Here is a 17,890-nt window from a genome sequence, read left to right as displayed (position 1 = left end):
CTAGGATTAAAACTTTCCTTTTTGATAAAGCTTATGGTTAGAGTGGCTTAGGCTATCTTCCTTATTTTTTTACCTCCGCCTTCCTCCCTCCCTGTTGGACGGAGTAAGGGGGAGTCAGGTTTAGCCTAAACCGGCTCAGTTATGGTTGAGGTGTAAACACACCCTCCATTTCTGCTACCTGTTGGACCTCCTCTCTTTTCCGATGGTTATAATCAGTCAGAAAAAGAGAAGTATCCTAATCCTTGTGGTTTTTAGTATAACAATGGCCATCAGTGGGCTCTAGATGGACAAACTTTGTCAGTTTATTATTTTACTTAGTGCCCCAACACGTGGCCCGCTCTGGGGTGGCCGGGCTCTTGCACTCGGTGGTTTGGTCGGGCCTCCTTTTATGGGGTGCCTTGAGATGACATTGTTGTAAATAAGCGCTATATAAATAAATAAACTGAAACTATCTCTGTAGTTATGCTGCTATAGGCTTAGGCTGCTGGAGGACATAATGACCTTTAACTTTATGTTCTCTCTCTTTTCTCTTCTTAGAAGCTACACCTGGCCTGACTCTGTGTCTACCTGTGACACCTTTCTGGAGAGGGGCATTGTCCAAGCTTCTGCTTGCAACATCGTAATGCTCACCTTCTACAGATGAACCACTTGGCCCTGTCTTTCAGTGTTTAATCCTTTCTCTCTCCTAGATATAGCAATTGACTGAGCTTTTACTGTGACTAATTTTATGTGCTCTCTTTCAGACTCTATCTTTGAAAACTGGCTCAAAGTTTATCTGTTCTTTCTTTCTAGATGAAACATTAGTGAATAAACAACTTCATGAAGACCAAGGAAAACAGCAGACAGGCCAGGGTGAAAGTTCTGGAAAAGTTTACAGCAGGGTTGAGTTTTAAAACAAAATCCAAAGCTTTGGACATCTCACAGATTTTGTTCAATCTTTTGTCTGAAAATGGTGTGAAAAGAGTATGGCACAACTGCATACCTAGTGAGAGATGGCTGCCCACCTAAACTGACAGACCAGGAAGGGAGTGCATTATTTGTAGAAGCAGCCAAAAGGCCCACGGACACTCTGGAGGAGCTGTAGAGATCCACAACTCATGTGGGAGAATATAAGTATTAGTTGAGAACTCCATAAATCTGGCCATTAGGGTGGCAAGAAGATGTTGCTGAAAGAAAGCCATAAGAGGCTCGTTCACAGATGCCACAAGCCATATGGGAGGCTCAAAAAGCTATGTGTAGAGAGCTAACATTGAACATCACACAGCATCCCCACTGTGAAATATGATGATTGCAGCATCAAGCTGAGGGAATGCTTTTCTTCACCAGGGCCAGGGAGAGTGGTCCGAGCTGATTGGAAGATGGATGGAACCTCCAGGACAATAATAATAGAATAATAATTGTTCTATAATAATAGAACAAAATCCTGTTAGACGCTGTAAAAGACTTCAGACTGGGATGGAGGTTCAATTTCAAGCAGGACATCGACTCTAAATGTGCAGCCAGAGCTACAATAGAATGGTTTAGGACAAAGCATGTTCATATGTTAGAATGACCCAGTCACAGTCCAGAACTAAATCAAACTGAGAGCCTATGGCGAGACTTGTTTGCCATCCAATCTGACTCATCTTGCAAAGAAAAATGGGCATAAAATGTCAGTCTCTAGTTGTGTAAAGCTGGTAGAGACATTCTATAACAGCTACAGCTGCAGTAAAAAGTGATACTACTCAGCCGGTATTGACTCAGGGTGCCTGTATACAAATGACACTTTTCAGATTTTTCTTAGCAAAGAAAAAAAAAAAAACATGCATACTTTGCCAAAATTATAGCTTTGCACTATTTTGTGTTGGTCCATCACATAAACCCCATAACATACACTGAAGTTTGTGATTGTAACGACACAAAATTTTAAAAACGTTCCTGAGGTGTGAATACTTTTGCAGCACACTGTAAGGCTATTTTGCCCCCTGCCAGAGGCAAATGCAACTTGCTCAGAATCCTGTAATAATTCCACAGTCGATCTTCAGAGGCTCAGACAATGGCCGCTTCCTTTGTGGAGGGCAGGCGATTGTGTCATCTGATGCTACATTTATGACTCACCTCCAGAGCAAAACAAGAGATAAACAACTCAAAAAACACATTATGAAAGGCTGACAGTGGTGAGAGCCAAATGAACCTGATCCCAAGCTGACCTGATGTGATCCTGATGGAGCTGCTCCCTCCTCCTCTCGTCCTCCTGCTCCTTCATCTTCTTCAGACATTCGGACTGAAACGCAATACAGTCAGCAGTTACATTACACAATAGAATCTCAATGTTACAGCATGCTATATGGGCTACAGGTACTGCAAAATAAAGTGCAAAACACTGTGCATCTAAACTAAACTGATCTATCTGCTCTGAACTGCTAAAGAGAACATCATACCTCATAATAATGGAAAAATCCTCTTGTATTTTCAATTTGTATGCAAAGGGTTTTAAGATATATATCTAAAATTAGCTCTGTGTTTTGTAATGCTTGGCCACTGCAGTTTTTGATCAGTCCATCCTCAGCATCCCCGACGCGTTCTGGTTCAAAAGGTTCTATTCTTAACTGTGTTTTTCCACATCCTTCTGTTGGTAACTATAAATCCAACAGAGTCACATTGACCATGGGTTTCCACAAGGGTCAGTTCATTGTCCTTTTGCATAATACAGCTGATCTCAAAAGTGTACACATCCATGTTAAATATTAGAACTTTGTAATTTGAAAAAACATTAGACCCTGATAAACCCTTTTGTGACAACTATCGTGTACAATTCAACTGAAAAATAAGTCTGTTAGGTGGTAAAATGTGAAAGGATTAGAAAGCTGCAATAACTTGGAAGTGTGCAACCATTAAAGTGATGCATGAAGGACTTTTTGAGTCAGCTTCTGCATTCAGTATTTGTAAGTTCACACCCTCCATCAACTATACTGAGTCTAACTAAAACTCTGGGCCTGGTTAAAATTCTTCAGAACCTTGTTGGAGAATATGTTTTGGTGTGATTAAAACAAACCTCAAATTATGGACCTTTAATTCCAGATTGTTCATTTGGTATAACAATCAAGTCCACGTTGAAGTAGAAATGTTCTCAAACGACAGACTCAGAGTTTTGAAATAAATTCAACAGAAAATCTGTGTGCTCACCTATAGATCTGGAGAACCTCTAGAACGTAGTCTGAGCGAATATTACCAAGTCAAGAAGTGGGATTATGAGTCCTACCAAAGAAGACTGAGTCCTGAAACTAAATCCAGAACTCAAGTATTAGTTTAAGGGTGTGCACACTTATGCAGCAAGATTACTGAACCTTTTTAGGTATATTTCATTTTTTTGCGAAGGATAAATACTATGTTACATCTGGACGAAGTTCTAAAATGATTTATCATAGTCCAATATTCTCCATCATACAAAAACCTGGTATCTTAACAGGGGTGTTAGACAGTACAACTTAACTTACCCCTTTTATACTGTTGATACACGGATGTTCATGTTACCTTGTTGTTTCACTGACAAAACAGAGATTCTCTGGGTAGTTCCTCACAACCTGAAATCCAAATGTATTGTTTGTTCTCTCTGCAGTAGACTGAACCTTGCACTTAAAATTTTGAATTGGGCTGGCCCAAGGTTGATTCTTAAACAGAATCTGTTTTGGGGTCCCTCTTCCTGTTAAGAGCATCACCACCATTAACAGCATTTCAACTCAGATCTGGTGGAATCTGGGAGAGGGGCCCAAGTTTAATTGGCCGAGCTTAAAAACAATCATGGATATTTGGTTTTTATTTGTTGATATATATTTGTGAACAAACACAAAGACTGAACTCGAAGCATCAATTTTTAACAAAATAATCAGCCAATGAAGATTATTCTTTGCATTCTGACAAAGTAAATTGGTCAGTTTTTCAAATCTTAAATTTGAATTCTTTTCATTTTTCTATGATGAAACTGTCAAACCAAATGTAATATCTTCTCATTCTCAAAAATAATATTTTACGCCTGTATTAAAATTCAGGCATTTAGTGGGATGCCATTGATGATTTGGGCGCCCTAAGAAGCGGCTTAGTTTGCTGGTGCCTTGGACTGGTTCTGATCTCACACTACATTGTATCACCTCTACAGAGCCAAAGTTAGATTCTACCTTACCTAGAACTGGATTATGACTGTCATATATCATATTATAACTATCATATGTTCTCTATGCATTAAATTGACTGTTTTATTCTCTTGATTGTATAGAGATTTTGTAAGTAAGAAAAGGTTTTATGTTTTTAGTGTTTTTATCCATCCAAAAAGAACCTCAATCTACTTTGTTTTTTCATCTGTAAGCTTTTTAAAGAAATGCATCATCATTTGTACAACAAAATGTTGTTTCTGTATTTTAAGGTTGTGTTTTGAGACCAGTGATGTAAACATCTGTGAGTACTAAGACAGTAATTCCTGTAAAAAGAGGCGATTAGGATGACGTATTCCCAAGCAAGAGGCAAGTATTTGCCAGCATCTTGTTTCATCACGTCCATAATCTAAGTTGAGACTGTTTCTCACCATGGATTTATTAGCTAGAATCCCACTATGTTCCAATGGCGCAACAGGAAAAGGTGTCTAAGGGTACCAGTTTGGTCTCCACCATTAATCAGCCTTTCCCAGAGCAGCAGCAACCCATTAACCTTGATCCGACCAGGAGCATGGCCAGACGTGGATAAAAACATGTCTGACATCCCTTTAGTGTCTGAAAAGCTAAAAACCCATCAGTAAGGTGGTTCTTCTGTCTGATGCTGTGTGTAACGGGGAAACTGCACCAATCCAAAGCTGGTGGATGCTTGTCTATGCTGACATCTACAGGCTAATCCTGATCATTCTCACTGAGGGAACATTAAGCACCTGAGGAACACAATGAAAGTCTTGAAATATTAATATTAAAAATCTTTTAATTTTATATTCCTTAGTCACATCTGTGCATATGTTCAAGCTGGCCTAATATTTCCCCTTTTAGAAGAAGCTTTATTTCTGGAGGTTTTATTGAATTATGTGGCATATATTGGTCAAAATAAACCAAAATCACAATAACCAGGGGGTATAGAGGAGTCTGCTAGAAAGCCAGACAGCTGAGCTACTGAGTAAAAAACTAAATCTGCATTTACAGTGATGGCCAAGGGTTTTAGCTCAAACTGTTGCATTTTTAAAATTTATGGCGTCAGTTTTTATGGTGACAGTTCACATTGTTATTGCATCGGTTTCTTCAAGGTAAAGGTTGTAGCCATCAGCATCGTCATTTCGCATCAAACTGACCCCACATTGAAGGAAACCGCTGCTAAGAATATTGCGGCTGAAAGCAGAGTTCTGTGGATCATAAAATACTTGAAGATGTGAGTTTTAGCTAAAGAGAAGAAGACTTCAGGATGTCCAAGAGGTTGCATTATCATCGACAATAGTGCCCCACAAAATTTTGTTGCCACCAGTGCAGAGCTTGATCAGCACTGGTGGCAACTACAAAGAAAGTTAAAGAAGAACATTAAGGACATTAAGGACAAACTGCAGGGCCAGGATGGAAAGCTGTTATTTTCTCAGAATCCTCCATTTGATTGTTTGGGACATCTGGAAAATCATTTTTCCACAGAAGCAAAAGTGTGTGGTGCCAACAGGGAAGCATTGTGATAAAATCCACATCACTTAAGTGGGCTTACCCACAATTCTGTTTAATAAGAGCAACGTCTTCCAACAATTTAGGTACAGTTTGGTGATGATCTGTGGATCAAGCATGACGGAGGACAGTGATGCAAAGTAAAATCAACATTGAAGAGCCTCAAAAATTAGAACATTTAAATTTTGGATCTGACTGAGGTTAGGAAACTCCCCAGATAATAACCTCCATGAGAAACAGTTAATCAATAAATTAGATGTACGTGCTAATAAAATACTTTAAATGTTTTTTTAATTGTTCTTCAGTGGACTAAAGACATTTAAAAATAGTAATCTAATAAACCCAATATTTGTGTCATTGCCTAAGCGTTTGGCCATAATTGTACCACTTCCTCACCTGGTGTTTTTAAATCTTCCTCTGACCTGGTTCACAGAGCTGAACTTTTACAGATCAGACCTATAAATGCAGCCATCTGATCTAATGTATCATTAGTATGCAGAGTGAAGGAATGTAAATGTAAACAGTAACACCCTCTCAGTCCTTTGTGATTGCGATATATCAAACATTGATAATGCAAGAATGGTTATGATTTCATAAACTGCACAGATATTGTGCAATCTAAATCTGGTTTCACCTTCTCCCTCTGTTTGGCCTTCATCTTCTGTAACTCTTCCTCCTCCTCTTGCCTCCTCTTCTTGTCCATATCCTCTTTTTTAAGCTTGAAAAAAAATTAGATTTAAAAGCCCAGATAACAGTCATTTTCAATATTATTGTATAGGCACATACAGACACAGTGTTTCAAAACCTACTCAATCAAAAAGTATGTTTTTTAATTATCTTGCTTCATTACAGCCGTGAGTTAAAATGTTTGGGGATTATGAAATAGGACACAGAATAATTCAAATAGGTGAAAATACAAACAAAAAATGTTTTGGACCTGTCGATGCCATTTTAAAGTGCCTGCTAAAGTATTCACACCCCTGGAATTTTTCTCATAGTCATGTTGCAAACAGAATCTTCAGTCATCTTTCATAGGGGTTTCATGTAATGAACAAAAACAGAGTAGTGCATATTTGTCAAATGAAAGGAGAGTAATTAAAATAAACAAGTTTTACAAATAAAAATCTAAAAAGTGTGGCATGTTTTTGTCCTCAGCTCCCGATAGCAAATACTTTATCTTCCACATTTTATTTTGTCGCCCATTTGGCTTGAGCCAATCTATGAAGAAGCTTATATGGCTTTCATTTAAACAATGAGTTTCTAGCTAAAGGCTAGATTAATGGAGTGCTCAAAGGGTAGTTGCCTGTGAACAGATTCTTCCAATTGACTTGTGAATTTCTGCAGCTCCTCCAGAGTTCCCATGGACCTCTTGGTTGCTTCTCTAATTAATTAACTTCTTGTCCGGCCTGTCAGTTGAGGTGGACCGCCCATGTCTTGGTCCTTGCCTTTCCTCACAGTTGACTCCAAGTTTAAAGTTTTTGATTTTCTTCAGTTCTTCAGTAAAGGCTTTGTTTACTGTTCCCTGTCTGCCTCCTCTCTGCAATTTGTTTCTCCACATAAACAAATTGTAACAAACCCTACATCTGAACTGTGCGCTGTGTTCCTTGATGTTCTTGATGTTTGATCCCTAATGTTCTCTAGCAGACCAAAAATGGAAAGCTGTCCTTCACAGAACAGCTCTCCATTTAAACTGAGAGTCAGCTGCACACATGAGTATCTGAGTAAAGGGGGCTAAATAAAATTACACGTCAAACCTTTTAGATTTGTTTTGTGAAAAATGTTTCCTTCCACTTCACAGTTATGCATAACTTTGTGTTGGTCAATAAAATTCAAATAAAATACTTAGAAGTCTGTGACAAAATGCTAACTTGAAGCGTTAGGAATTCCTTTGCAAGGCATTGTACATTTTCATGTTTTGTCATAGAATATATATATATATGTAAATATTGTGTGTTTGACCTGCCATAATAATCTAATGTAGCTTCCCAGACAAATAAACAATAGCAAAAAAGTTCATGTACCTTCTTCTGTATCTTGTAGCACTTCACATCAGTAAACTGCCTCTGCCTGGCTTCAGCTAACGTTACATCCCCACCACCTGGATGGATTAACAGATATCAGGAACTATAAAGTTAAGATAATCCCAATGATACACATAATGTAATAAGCATTGTCACTGTGTGATGATTACCCAGTCTTTCTGGATTAAGTTGCAAAGGAGGAGGCTTGTGTGTCTCTTTCCACCTCTGAAGTTCTTCCTCTTCTTTCTGAGCCACTGCAGAAACATTCCACATCAATCACTGGAAGCAAATTTTTCAAACGTTTATAAAGATCAAACCAGACTTAGCTGGATCATTACCTGCTTTTATCTCGCTCCGGCGAGACTGGTTCGGTGGAATCACAGTAAATGCGCCTGAGCTGAGAAACAAAGAGCTTGTTAGTGATGTGAACACAGAGTTTAATCCTGCATTGAAACAAAGTTTAAACAGGTGCTCCAGCATCAAAGAACAATTTTACACTTGAGACATTTGACTTGTCACCTACTGAAAGCAAGACATTTATGTAATTTCTCCTTACCCTAATTTAACTTTTTAAGTTACATCCATTCTAATATTTTATATCTGCAACACATTTCTAACAACACTCAAGAGGTTCTATTATTAAGAACAGTAAGTGATCACAGGCTTCAGCTGTTTTAGTCCTGATCAAGATGATCATGATGACAATGAGAAAACAAGAATGTTGGGCTGCTGCTATCTGCAGTAAAAAAAAAAAAAAAGTCAACGTAAATGCGTTTTTGATTTTACTGAAATATTGATTTACATTCTCCTTTCTGTCTGGACGTTTTCTGATTTGGGGTATCAGAAATTTTAATTAAAAAACTGTAATCAACCCGGACACAAAGAAAACGTTTCCTTACACAACAATAAGGCATACTATTGAGAGATAGAAGCGGCACAATGGAGAAGCTGGTTGCACTGTTGCCTTGCAGCAAGAGGGTCCTGGGTTTATTACCCGGCCTGGGGTCTCTCTGCATGGAATATTCCTGTTCTCCCCAAGCATGTGTGGGTTCTCTTTGGATACGTCAGCTTCCTCCCACAATCCAAAAACATAACTGTTTGCCTCTAAAGTCAGAATTCAGATCTAAGAATGATGTGATTATCAAACTTAGTTGTGCTGAAAGTGAGGAAAGCTTAAGGAAAACTGGAGATCCACTGAACAATCTGCTGCTGACTGTGTTGGGTGTTGTCAACTTCATTGGCCTGAAATGGTAACTGTTGGTCAGAAATGCAAAATCCTATCTTCCTAATCAGTGAATTGACCTTTAAAGCTGCAGTAGGTAACTTTTGTAAAAAAAGTTTTTTTTTTACATATTTGTAAAACAGTCGTCATGTCCTGACCAGGGGATGTGTTAAATGAATATTTACAGTTTTTGACCGTTTTTTATAAACAGTGACTGAAAAATCTGAAGGCCATATCATTTTGACAGATTGCGATTGACAGCCTTGACCACTTGATGGCAAGTTATGATATTAATCAGCCGTTTTCTCACTTGATGCATGACCTTGTTGGCTTTACTTGAAAACATGTCATGGCAGCTGAGTGCCCAAAGTCTTTTCTAAAGTCCAAAGCCTTATGACAATGGCCTCTGCAGCACTTGAGTATTTAATTATGCACAAGTGGCTGCACATTGTTTATATGTAGTTACTGGGACCACAGTCAGTGTTTTTTGTCACTGCGGAGAAAAAATTGTAAATGTATATATCTGGTTGATGTGGATTCTCTGTTCAGCTTGTTTGGACAGAATATTAATTAAAATGAATGAAAATGCTGTGTTTAATTACTATCATTTCAAAAAATAAAGTGATGGCTAAAAATAGATTATGACAGGATTTATTTGACCTTGTCAATCAAAAGGACAATGGAAACGCTATCTCTGGTCCTGACAGTACAATATGGGAAAGGTAATCTGTGATAAAAGTAAGCTCCTCCGGTTCCTCCCAGTGGTCCTTCTGCCATTTGCCCCCGCTTCCGTTCAGAAACAACCAATCAGAGCCAGGACGAACGTCTTGGCAGTATCAATCACACTCGTGTATACACTCCTCACACCCCTGGCCATGCTTAATTGCCATCGTTCACGGTAGGCTCCGCCTTGAAGGGAAGGCTGTAGCACAGCAGAGAGCAAGGGGTGCCACCTGTAAGGTGTGCTTGTATAAAATTTCAGGCTAAGTCCACGTTTTTCTCAGAACTCTTCTACTTCTAAGCAGCTTCAAGCATCCACTACCAGGTTGAAAGGACAGCAACGGTCCTTGAAGGCTGTTCTCCCACTATTTTTAAACATGTCTCTGCTTCAGCACAGCTGAAGTGAATAATAAAGTCATAAGCAGGACTCTGCAGGACTTGTTGCATGTTCAAGAGGCAAATCAGCCTTTTTGGGTGTTTTGGACCAGGAACACATATAACTAGCAGTACACTGGCCCTTAAAGACTTGAGTTTGACACCTTTGATTTACTCTGTCAAGGACAGTGGTTCTCAACTTTATCAGAACCACTGTCCAGTGAACATTTCTTCAGCCATGTATTCCATATCTAACACAAAGGATTTGGGTAGAAAAAAGATGCAGAACACAGTGCTGAGGCATCAATGACTGATTTTTAAAACTTTGTAACTAATAAATATTTTTCAAAATCCAATGTACCATGAAAGATTTTTTCTAAAAAGTAAAACTCATCAATATGATTCATATAATTTTTTTTACGGTGTCTGGCACAGTAGCACTCAGAATTGTTGTCTGAGTGCCAAGAAAAGCCCAACAAATAAATGATGGTACCCCTGAAAATAATGTGACCAGAGGGACATGTTAAATCAAGGTGTGTCCATTAATTAGCATCACAGATGTCTACATTCTTGTAATCAGTCAGTGAGCCTATATATATGGAGCTACAGGTAATCACTGTGCTGTTTGGTGACATGGTGTCTACCACACTCAACATGGGCCAGAGGAAGCGAAGGAAAGAGTTGCCTCAAAAGATTAGAAAGTTATAGACAAGCATGTTAAAGATAACGGTTATAAGACCATCTCCAAGCAGCTTCATGTCCCTGTGACTACAGTTGCACATGTTATTCAGAAATGTATGATCCATGGGACTGTAGCCAACCTCCCTAGACGTGGTCACAGGAGGAAAACTGATGAAAAAGACAAAGAGACAGATAATATGAACGGTAACAAAAGAACCCAGAAAATATTCTAAAGATATTATTGGTGAACTTCAAGCTCAAGGAACATCAGTATCACATCGCTGTTATGATTTGGGGTTGTTTGGTTTTTGGTTTCTGGTTTTTTTCTTATGTTTTTCACAGTTAAGGTTTTGACTCATTCTTTTGTTATTATTTTCCTGTTTATGCTTTTGTTTCATGTTTTTCTAGTTATATTTCTGTTTGTTTCCTTGGATTTGCGTTCTGTTCAAGCCATGTTTTGCTCCTGTCATGTTGTGTTTTCTGTCAATTAAGTTTATTCGGTTCACCTGTCCAAGTTAATCTGCCTCCTTGCTCCACCTGTACCATGCTCCATTTATACACACCTGTTCAGTTGGTCATCGCGGAAACATCTCTCATGCTCAAGTCTTGTTTTTTGATCATGCCATGCCTGTCTTGCCTGCCCGTTTGTTTTGTTCCTGCCTCCGGCTGAGTGTGAGTTTTTGTAATTAAACCTTTTTTCACTTACCATCACGCTGCCTGCTCGTCTGCATTCTGGGGTCCTATATCAAGTAAACCGTAACAGAATGTTTCCGCCTACAACAGACATCGCGGAGGAGCATCAGGCTAGCTCCATGGACCTCTTTACTGAAACATGCTGTCTGGGAAAGGCACCCTTCAGACCTGAGACAACTGGAACTGTTTGGTCATGAGGAGTGGGCCAAAATAGCCCAGTACGAACTTTTCTGGAAGATTCAAAATAAATTACATTAACCTACTTCCAGCACAGCCAGAAACGGAATAACAGCAAACGTCCCGTGTCGTCACTGTCCAAATAAAACCCCCGCTTTTGCAACAAACTGACCTCTTCCACTCAGGTACCCAGCGGAACTGGACGGAGGGACACAGTGTGATAATGTCTCTTTGCAGGCAAACAGACATAACTCTTCAAACTGGATCCAAGAGTGTTATACGATCACGCGATCATATGCACTAAGTTAAGTAGGAATGAATTGCTGTTTGTTTATCCGGTATTCATTCATAAACGGGGGTAATTAAGGTACAACCGTTTCTTGACTTTCTCTCTGAGGTCTACAGAAGCAAACTGTGTTCCAGAGAGTTCCCAGCAGAGACCCTGTCTCTACGACGTTGAGTGGAGCAGTTTTCCCCTGAAGGAAGTCTGAAGGAAGGACAACGGGACCGCATCACCGTGGCTACAGCAGTAACGTGCAGTTTGGCCAGGCAACAAAGCAAGCACCAGCCCCCCCCTACAGCTACGCAGGTTAGCAACTTAACCCTTTGTTCACTGTGGATGCTTTCTTCAACTTCGTCGCCTCGGACAACTTTTCCTCAGCACAGTTCACATAAGAGGTTGTGTTTTGGGCACAGAGAAGTAGTTTAGAATTACATAATCTAAACGTTTTTGTTTTATGACGTTTGGTTTTGTTTGTGTTGAAACTCAGCCATCTTAGTGCTAGCAGATTATCTGCTCAGCACGTGCTCAGTTTGTATGTTCTGTCTTTGTGGGTTTTTTTTTAAATTAAGACAAACTTTATTTAAAGGGTTATTTTAAACACAGAAGATTGGCCATAACACGCCGTACACCCTTATGCATTTTAACCCTTTTATTAGTGGTATTTTAAAGGTATGTGTTTGATTCTGATGATAAGCTATAAGCTTCTTTTGTTAGCTCCAACCGCTAACAGCTAAGAACACGCGCTTGCTTGCTAAGATCATTTACCCATAAAGGTTGTTAGTTTTCAATCTAGAAAATAATATTTTCCTTAATATTATTTTACTAAACTTGATAATTAAGTAAACACCATTAAGCCCCATTTCTCCAGAAAGATTTGGTTGTTATTCAAAATAATATTTCCTCAAATATGATTTTACTATTTCCTTAATAATATTTATTTAAATATTATTTTGATAAATAAAAACAAGCTAATTAAACATCGTTGAGAATTAGCCATCTAAAAGGTTGGTTTTATTCAGCAAATCATTCTTTAAAATATTATTTCATTAAAATAATACTTTATCTGATCTTGCATTGTGAATGGTTGTCTAAAGGTGTACCAATTATTGCCTAAGTTAGTTTTAAGACTAACTTAACTTCACTTCCAGATTCTTTAAGATAATTCTTGGTTCTCAAACATAAATAACATTGCATGGTAATGTTGCATTCTGCTTGGTAGTTTATTTGGATTGTTTGAGCATAGTAAAGAGTTTGTTGATTGAAATATGTTTGACTTGATTTGACTTATTTTGGTTAATAAATTCTTGTATTTTAAGAAATTGTGTGAATTCATTCCATGTGTGTGCAGAGTTTTGCTGTTAAATAATGTCAGAGCTTGGCTCATCCCTTTCAGTTTTGTCCTATTACCACCACCTTATTGGGCTGGTATTCACAGGACAACCCTTAACAGACCGAAATATTATTTAATAAAATATTAAAGTATTAATATTGAATATTAAATAATATATTCATATTCATAATTACAACACTTATTACCTTTGTCAGATTCAGGTTATTTCTGTGACCATTGTGGGTTTTTCTTTCATTAACCAACAATTTTGTCCATGTGTGTTTAAGGTTTCTCAAAAAAAAATGCAACAGCGAGTGAGAGGAGCCACACACCTGCCCCCCTGGAGCCGAGACAGAGATGGAGGAGATCTGAGCCACATACATCTAAAGGCCCCTCAGAACACAGGTACCCCGGGAAGACCACCGCCAGGACTACTGGAACCCCATCCCTACGCCCCCACAGATGAGCTCCAACCCCAAAAACCCTTAAACGTTTCCATATAATGTCACATTACAACTACAAACATATTTTACTGGAATTTTATGTGAAAGACCAACACAAAGTGGTATACAATTGTGAAGTGTAAAGAAAATATACATGATTTCAAACATTTTTTACAAATTAAAAACTGAAAAGTGCGGTGTGCAAAAGTATTCAGCCCCCTTTACTCTGAGTACAACCAATTGCCTTCAGAAGTTGCCTGATGATTCCTAATGACTAAATAGATTCCATCTCTGTAATCTAATCTCAGTACAAATACAGCTGCTCTGTGACAGCCTAAGAGATTGGTTAAGAGAATATTAGGGAGCAAACAGCATCATGAAGTCCAAGGAACACACCAGACAGGTCAGGGCCAAAGTTGTGGAGAAGTTTAAAACATGTTTAGGCGATAAAAAGATTTCCCAAACTTTGAACTTCTCACAGAGCACTGTTCAATCCATCATCTGGGAAATGAATAGAGTATGGCTCGACTGTAAACCTACCAAGACAAGGCCATCCACCTAAACTTACAGGCTGAACAAGGAGAGTACTGATCAAAGATGCAGCCCAGAGGGCCATGGTAACTCTAGACGAACTGCAGAAATCCACAGCTCAGGTGGGGGAATCTGTCCACAGAACAACTATTAGTTGTGCACTGCACAAATATGGTCTTTATGGAGGAGTGGCAAGAAGAAAGCCATTGTTAAAAGAAAACCATAAGAAGTCCTGTTTGCAGTTTGCCAGAAGCCATGTTGGGGACACAACAAACATGTGGAAGAAGGTGCTTTGGTCACACAAGACCAAAATTTAACTTTTTAGCCAAAACGCCAAATGCTATGTGTGGCGGAGAACTAAAACTGCACGTCACTTTGAACACACCATCCCCACTGTTAAATATGGTGGTGCCACCATCATCCCCTGGGGGTGCTTCTCTTCAGCAGGGAGAGGGAAGGTGGTCAGAGTTGATGGAAGATGGATGAAGCCAAATACAGGGAAGAAATCTTGGAAGAAAATCTGTTGGAGTCTGCTAAAGACTTGAGACTGGGGCGGAGGTTCACCTTCCAGCAGGACAACGACCCTAAACATAAAGCCAGGTCTACAATGGATTGCTTTAAAACAAAACATATTCATGTCTTTGAATGGCCCAGTCAAATTCCAGACCTAAACCCAATTGAGAATCTGTGGAAAGATAAAAAAGTGCTGTTCACAAACGCTCTCTATCTAATCTGACTGAGCTTAAGCTGTTTTGCAACAAAGAATGGGCAAACGTTTCAGTCACTAGATGTGCAAAGCTTATAGAGACATAACTTAAAAGACTTGCAGCTGAAATTGCAGCAAAATGTGGTTCCACAAAGTTTTGACTCAGGGGGTCTGAATCCTTTTGCAAAATGCTTTATTTAGTTTTTTATTTGTAAAACAAAAAAAAAGAAATGTATAATTTTTATTCCACTTCACAATTATATACCACTTTCACATAGAATTCCAATAAAATTAGGTGGAAAAGTTCAAGGGGTAGGAATACTTTTACAAGCCACTGTATTTTTTATTCTTTTTTTATATTTTAAAATAGTAAAGTTGAACAACTTACTGACTATAACATTAAATTTATAGTCTTATTTAAATATTTAAAATATAAGCGTTTATACATGGATGGAATTTTTCACCTGTTATGCTTAAAACACCCTAATTTGCTCTGGGAACCCACTGCATAAATTGCTAATATTGGATGCTAAAGACAGTTTAAAATGTTGATACTACAATTTTAAAATTTAGTTTTACAGTACACATAGTGTGGTGTTACATCTAATTCTAATATTAATAACAAATTAGGTATTGGTTAGAAATCCAGAAATCTGATGCTTTGCCCAATTACTAAAAAAAAACATATTTCATAAAAACTTTAAAGTTTTTCTAAAAGAAAAACAAAAATTCTGAAATCCAAAAAAAAAAAAACAACAACCTGAAAAAGTATAAATTATTAACGTTCATAGCAATGTGTGAAATTATAAAATGTAGCACTGATGGAAGCTCCACTGAAAGATGGAAAGTTTTTCCTTCTCTTTCAGACTCTCAGACCACACCAAATCATGACGGCTGTTTCCTCTGACCAACCATTCATGTTCCAGAAATGTTCAGGAAATGTGGTGAAGAAGTGTTTAGGCAATTTTGTATTTATTGAAACCGAGCTCATTAGTATAGTCAGGGTGTTTAAAGGACCACAAAATAAAATCGTTCTCACGTTTCTTCACATTTCCACAGCTAAAAGACCCACTGTGGAACAGAGCCATTAGTGGGTTGTTGTCTGTCCCCTGCCCCTTGTCACAAACTCATCTGATCTAACAGTGTCAAGTTTCTTCTTGAAGAGAGCGCTTTTCTATGGAAAGCCTCTACACCACTGTCATGTAGGATGGTTCTTTATATAGAAGTACAGGGTATGTCTTAATCTGTAAATGAGATCAACTTGTTTGGAACACTGACTGCAAAACAGAACGTATGAAAATCAGATGAAAAAATAAAGCAGTGAAAAAAATCAGATTTTACTAATAGATACAGTTGGTCCTAACATGGAGTCCTTTTGAGAAGGTCAAATATGTGGGAAAACTGTTTTAGAAAGAAACTTAGAATTCATTTGGAAGTTCCAGTTCACATCGTTCTGATGAAAATTAAAAAGAGAGATCATATTTCTCCTATTTTAGCTTCCCTTCATTGGCTCTCAGTTAAATCCAGAATATAATTTAAAATTCTCCTCCTCACATCTAAAGCCCTTAATGATCTAGCTCCATCATACATCAGAGATCTGATTGTTCCATATGTTCCTAACAGAACACTTTGTTCTCAGACTGCAGGTTTACTGGTGGTTTCTAGAGTCTCTAGAAGTAGAATGGGAGGCAGATCCTTTAGTTATCAGGCTCCTCTCCTGTGGAACAAGCTCCCAGTTTTAGTCCGTAAGGCAGACCCCTGTCTACTTTTAAGGCTATAGGCTTAAAACTTTCCTTTTTGATAAAGCTTATAGTTAGAGTGGCTTAGTTTATCAGGGAGGGAACCTTCCTCCCTCCCTGTTGGTTGGAGTAAGGGGGAGTCAGGTTTAGCATAAACCGACTCAGTTATGGTTGAGGTGCAAACACACCCTCCATTTCTGCTACCTGTGTGACCCCTTCTCTTTTCTGATGGTTGTGATCAGTCTGACAGAGAGAGGTATCCCAATCCTTGTGGTTTTTAGTATATGACCATCAGTGGGATCCTTTGTGGGGTGCCTTGAGACGACATTGTTGTAAATAAGCGCCGTTTAACTAAATAATCTGAACTGAAACTATCTGTGTAGTTATGCTGCTATAGGCTTAGGCTGCTGGAGGACATAATGACCACTTTCACCCTCTTTGCTACATTCTCACACTACTCTCCAATTTTGCATTATTTGCTGTTATTTCAGCTTTTAACCTTGTTCTCTCTATTCTCTTCCTAGAAGCTACACCTGGCCTAGCTCTGTGTCTACCTGTGACACCTTTCTGGAGAGGGGAATCGTCCGAGCTTCTGCTGGCAACAACTTAATGCTCACCCTCTACCAATGATCCAGGAGGAGGAAATGCTGCAAGTCACTGACTGGATGCAATCTGCTGGGTTTCCTTAGATAGAAAAACTTTTTATCCAATTTGAATAAAAAGCTAACTCCGACTGCACTGTTCAATTGTTAGTATTAATTGGAATGTACAGGTCCTTCTCAAAAAATTTGCATATTGTGATAAAGTTCATTATTTTCCATAATGTCATGATGAAAATTTAACATTCATATATTTTAGATTCATTGCACACTAACTGAAATATTTCAGGTCTTTTATTGTCTTAATACGGATGATTTTGGCATACAGCTCATGAAAACCCAAAATTCCTATCTCACAAAATTAGCATATCATTAAAAGAGTCTCTAAACGAGCTATGAATCTAATCATCTGAATCAACGTGTTAACTCTAAACACCTGCAAAAGATTCCTGAGGCCTTTAAAACTCCCAGCCTGGTTCATCACTTAAAGCCCCAATCATGGGTAAGACTGCCAACCTGACTGCTGTCCAGAAGGCCACTATTGACACCCTCAAGCAAGAGGGTAAGACACAGAAAGACATTTCTGAACGAATAGGCTGTTCCCAGAGTGCTGTATCAAGGCACCTCAGTGGGAAGTCTGTGGGAAGAAAAAAGTGTGGCAGAAAACGCTGCACAACGAGAAGAGGAAGATTATGGAGAAGGGCCGATTCCAGACC

General features: G+C 38.6%; 1 protein-coding gene across 2 annotated transcripts in view; it reads right to left on the bottom strand.

Moving 5' to 3' along the window:
- The window catches only part of epsti1 (epithelial stromal interaction 1), a 112,792-nt gene that overhangs the window by 90,940 nt on the left and 3,962 nt on the right, over nt 1-17,890 (bottom strand). For both annotated transcript variants that reach the window (XM_047371225.1, XM_047371223.1), the window contains exons 2-6: nt 8,014-8,072; nt 7,846-7,929; nt 7,676-7,752; nt 6,289-6,372; nt 2,190-2,263 (exon numbers count right to left, since the gene is read on the bottom strand). In XM_047371225.1, the coding sequence (XP_047227181.1) occupies nt 2,190-2,263; nt 6,289-6,372; nt 7,676-7,752; nt 7,846-7,929; nt 8,014-8,072 (378 nt within the window). The remainder of the gene's footprint in view (nt 1-2,189; nt 2,264-6,288; nt 6,373-7,675; nt 7,753-7,845; nt 7,930-8,013; nt 8,073-17,890) is intronic.

Source organism: Girardinichthys multiradiatus, chromosome 7, assembly GCF_021462225.1.
Source record: "Girardinichthys multiradiatus isolate DD_20200921_A chromosome 7, DD_fGirMul_XY1, whole genome shotgun sequence".
NCBI classification, from domain to species: Eukaryota; Metazoa; Chordata; class Actinopteri; order Cyprinodontiformes; family Goodeidae; genus Girardinichthys; species Girardinichthys multiradiatus.
Note: the sequence above shows the minus strand (reverse complement) of the source record. Positions and strands in the feature narration are given on the sequence as shown.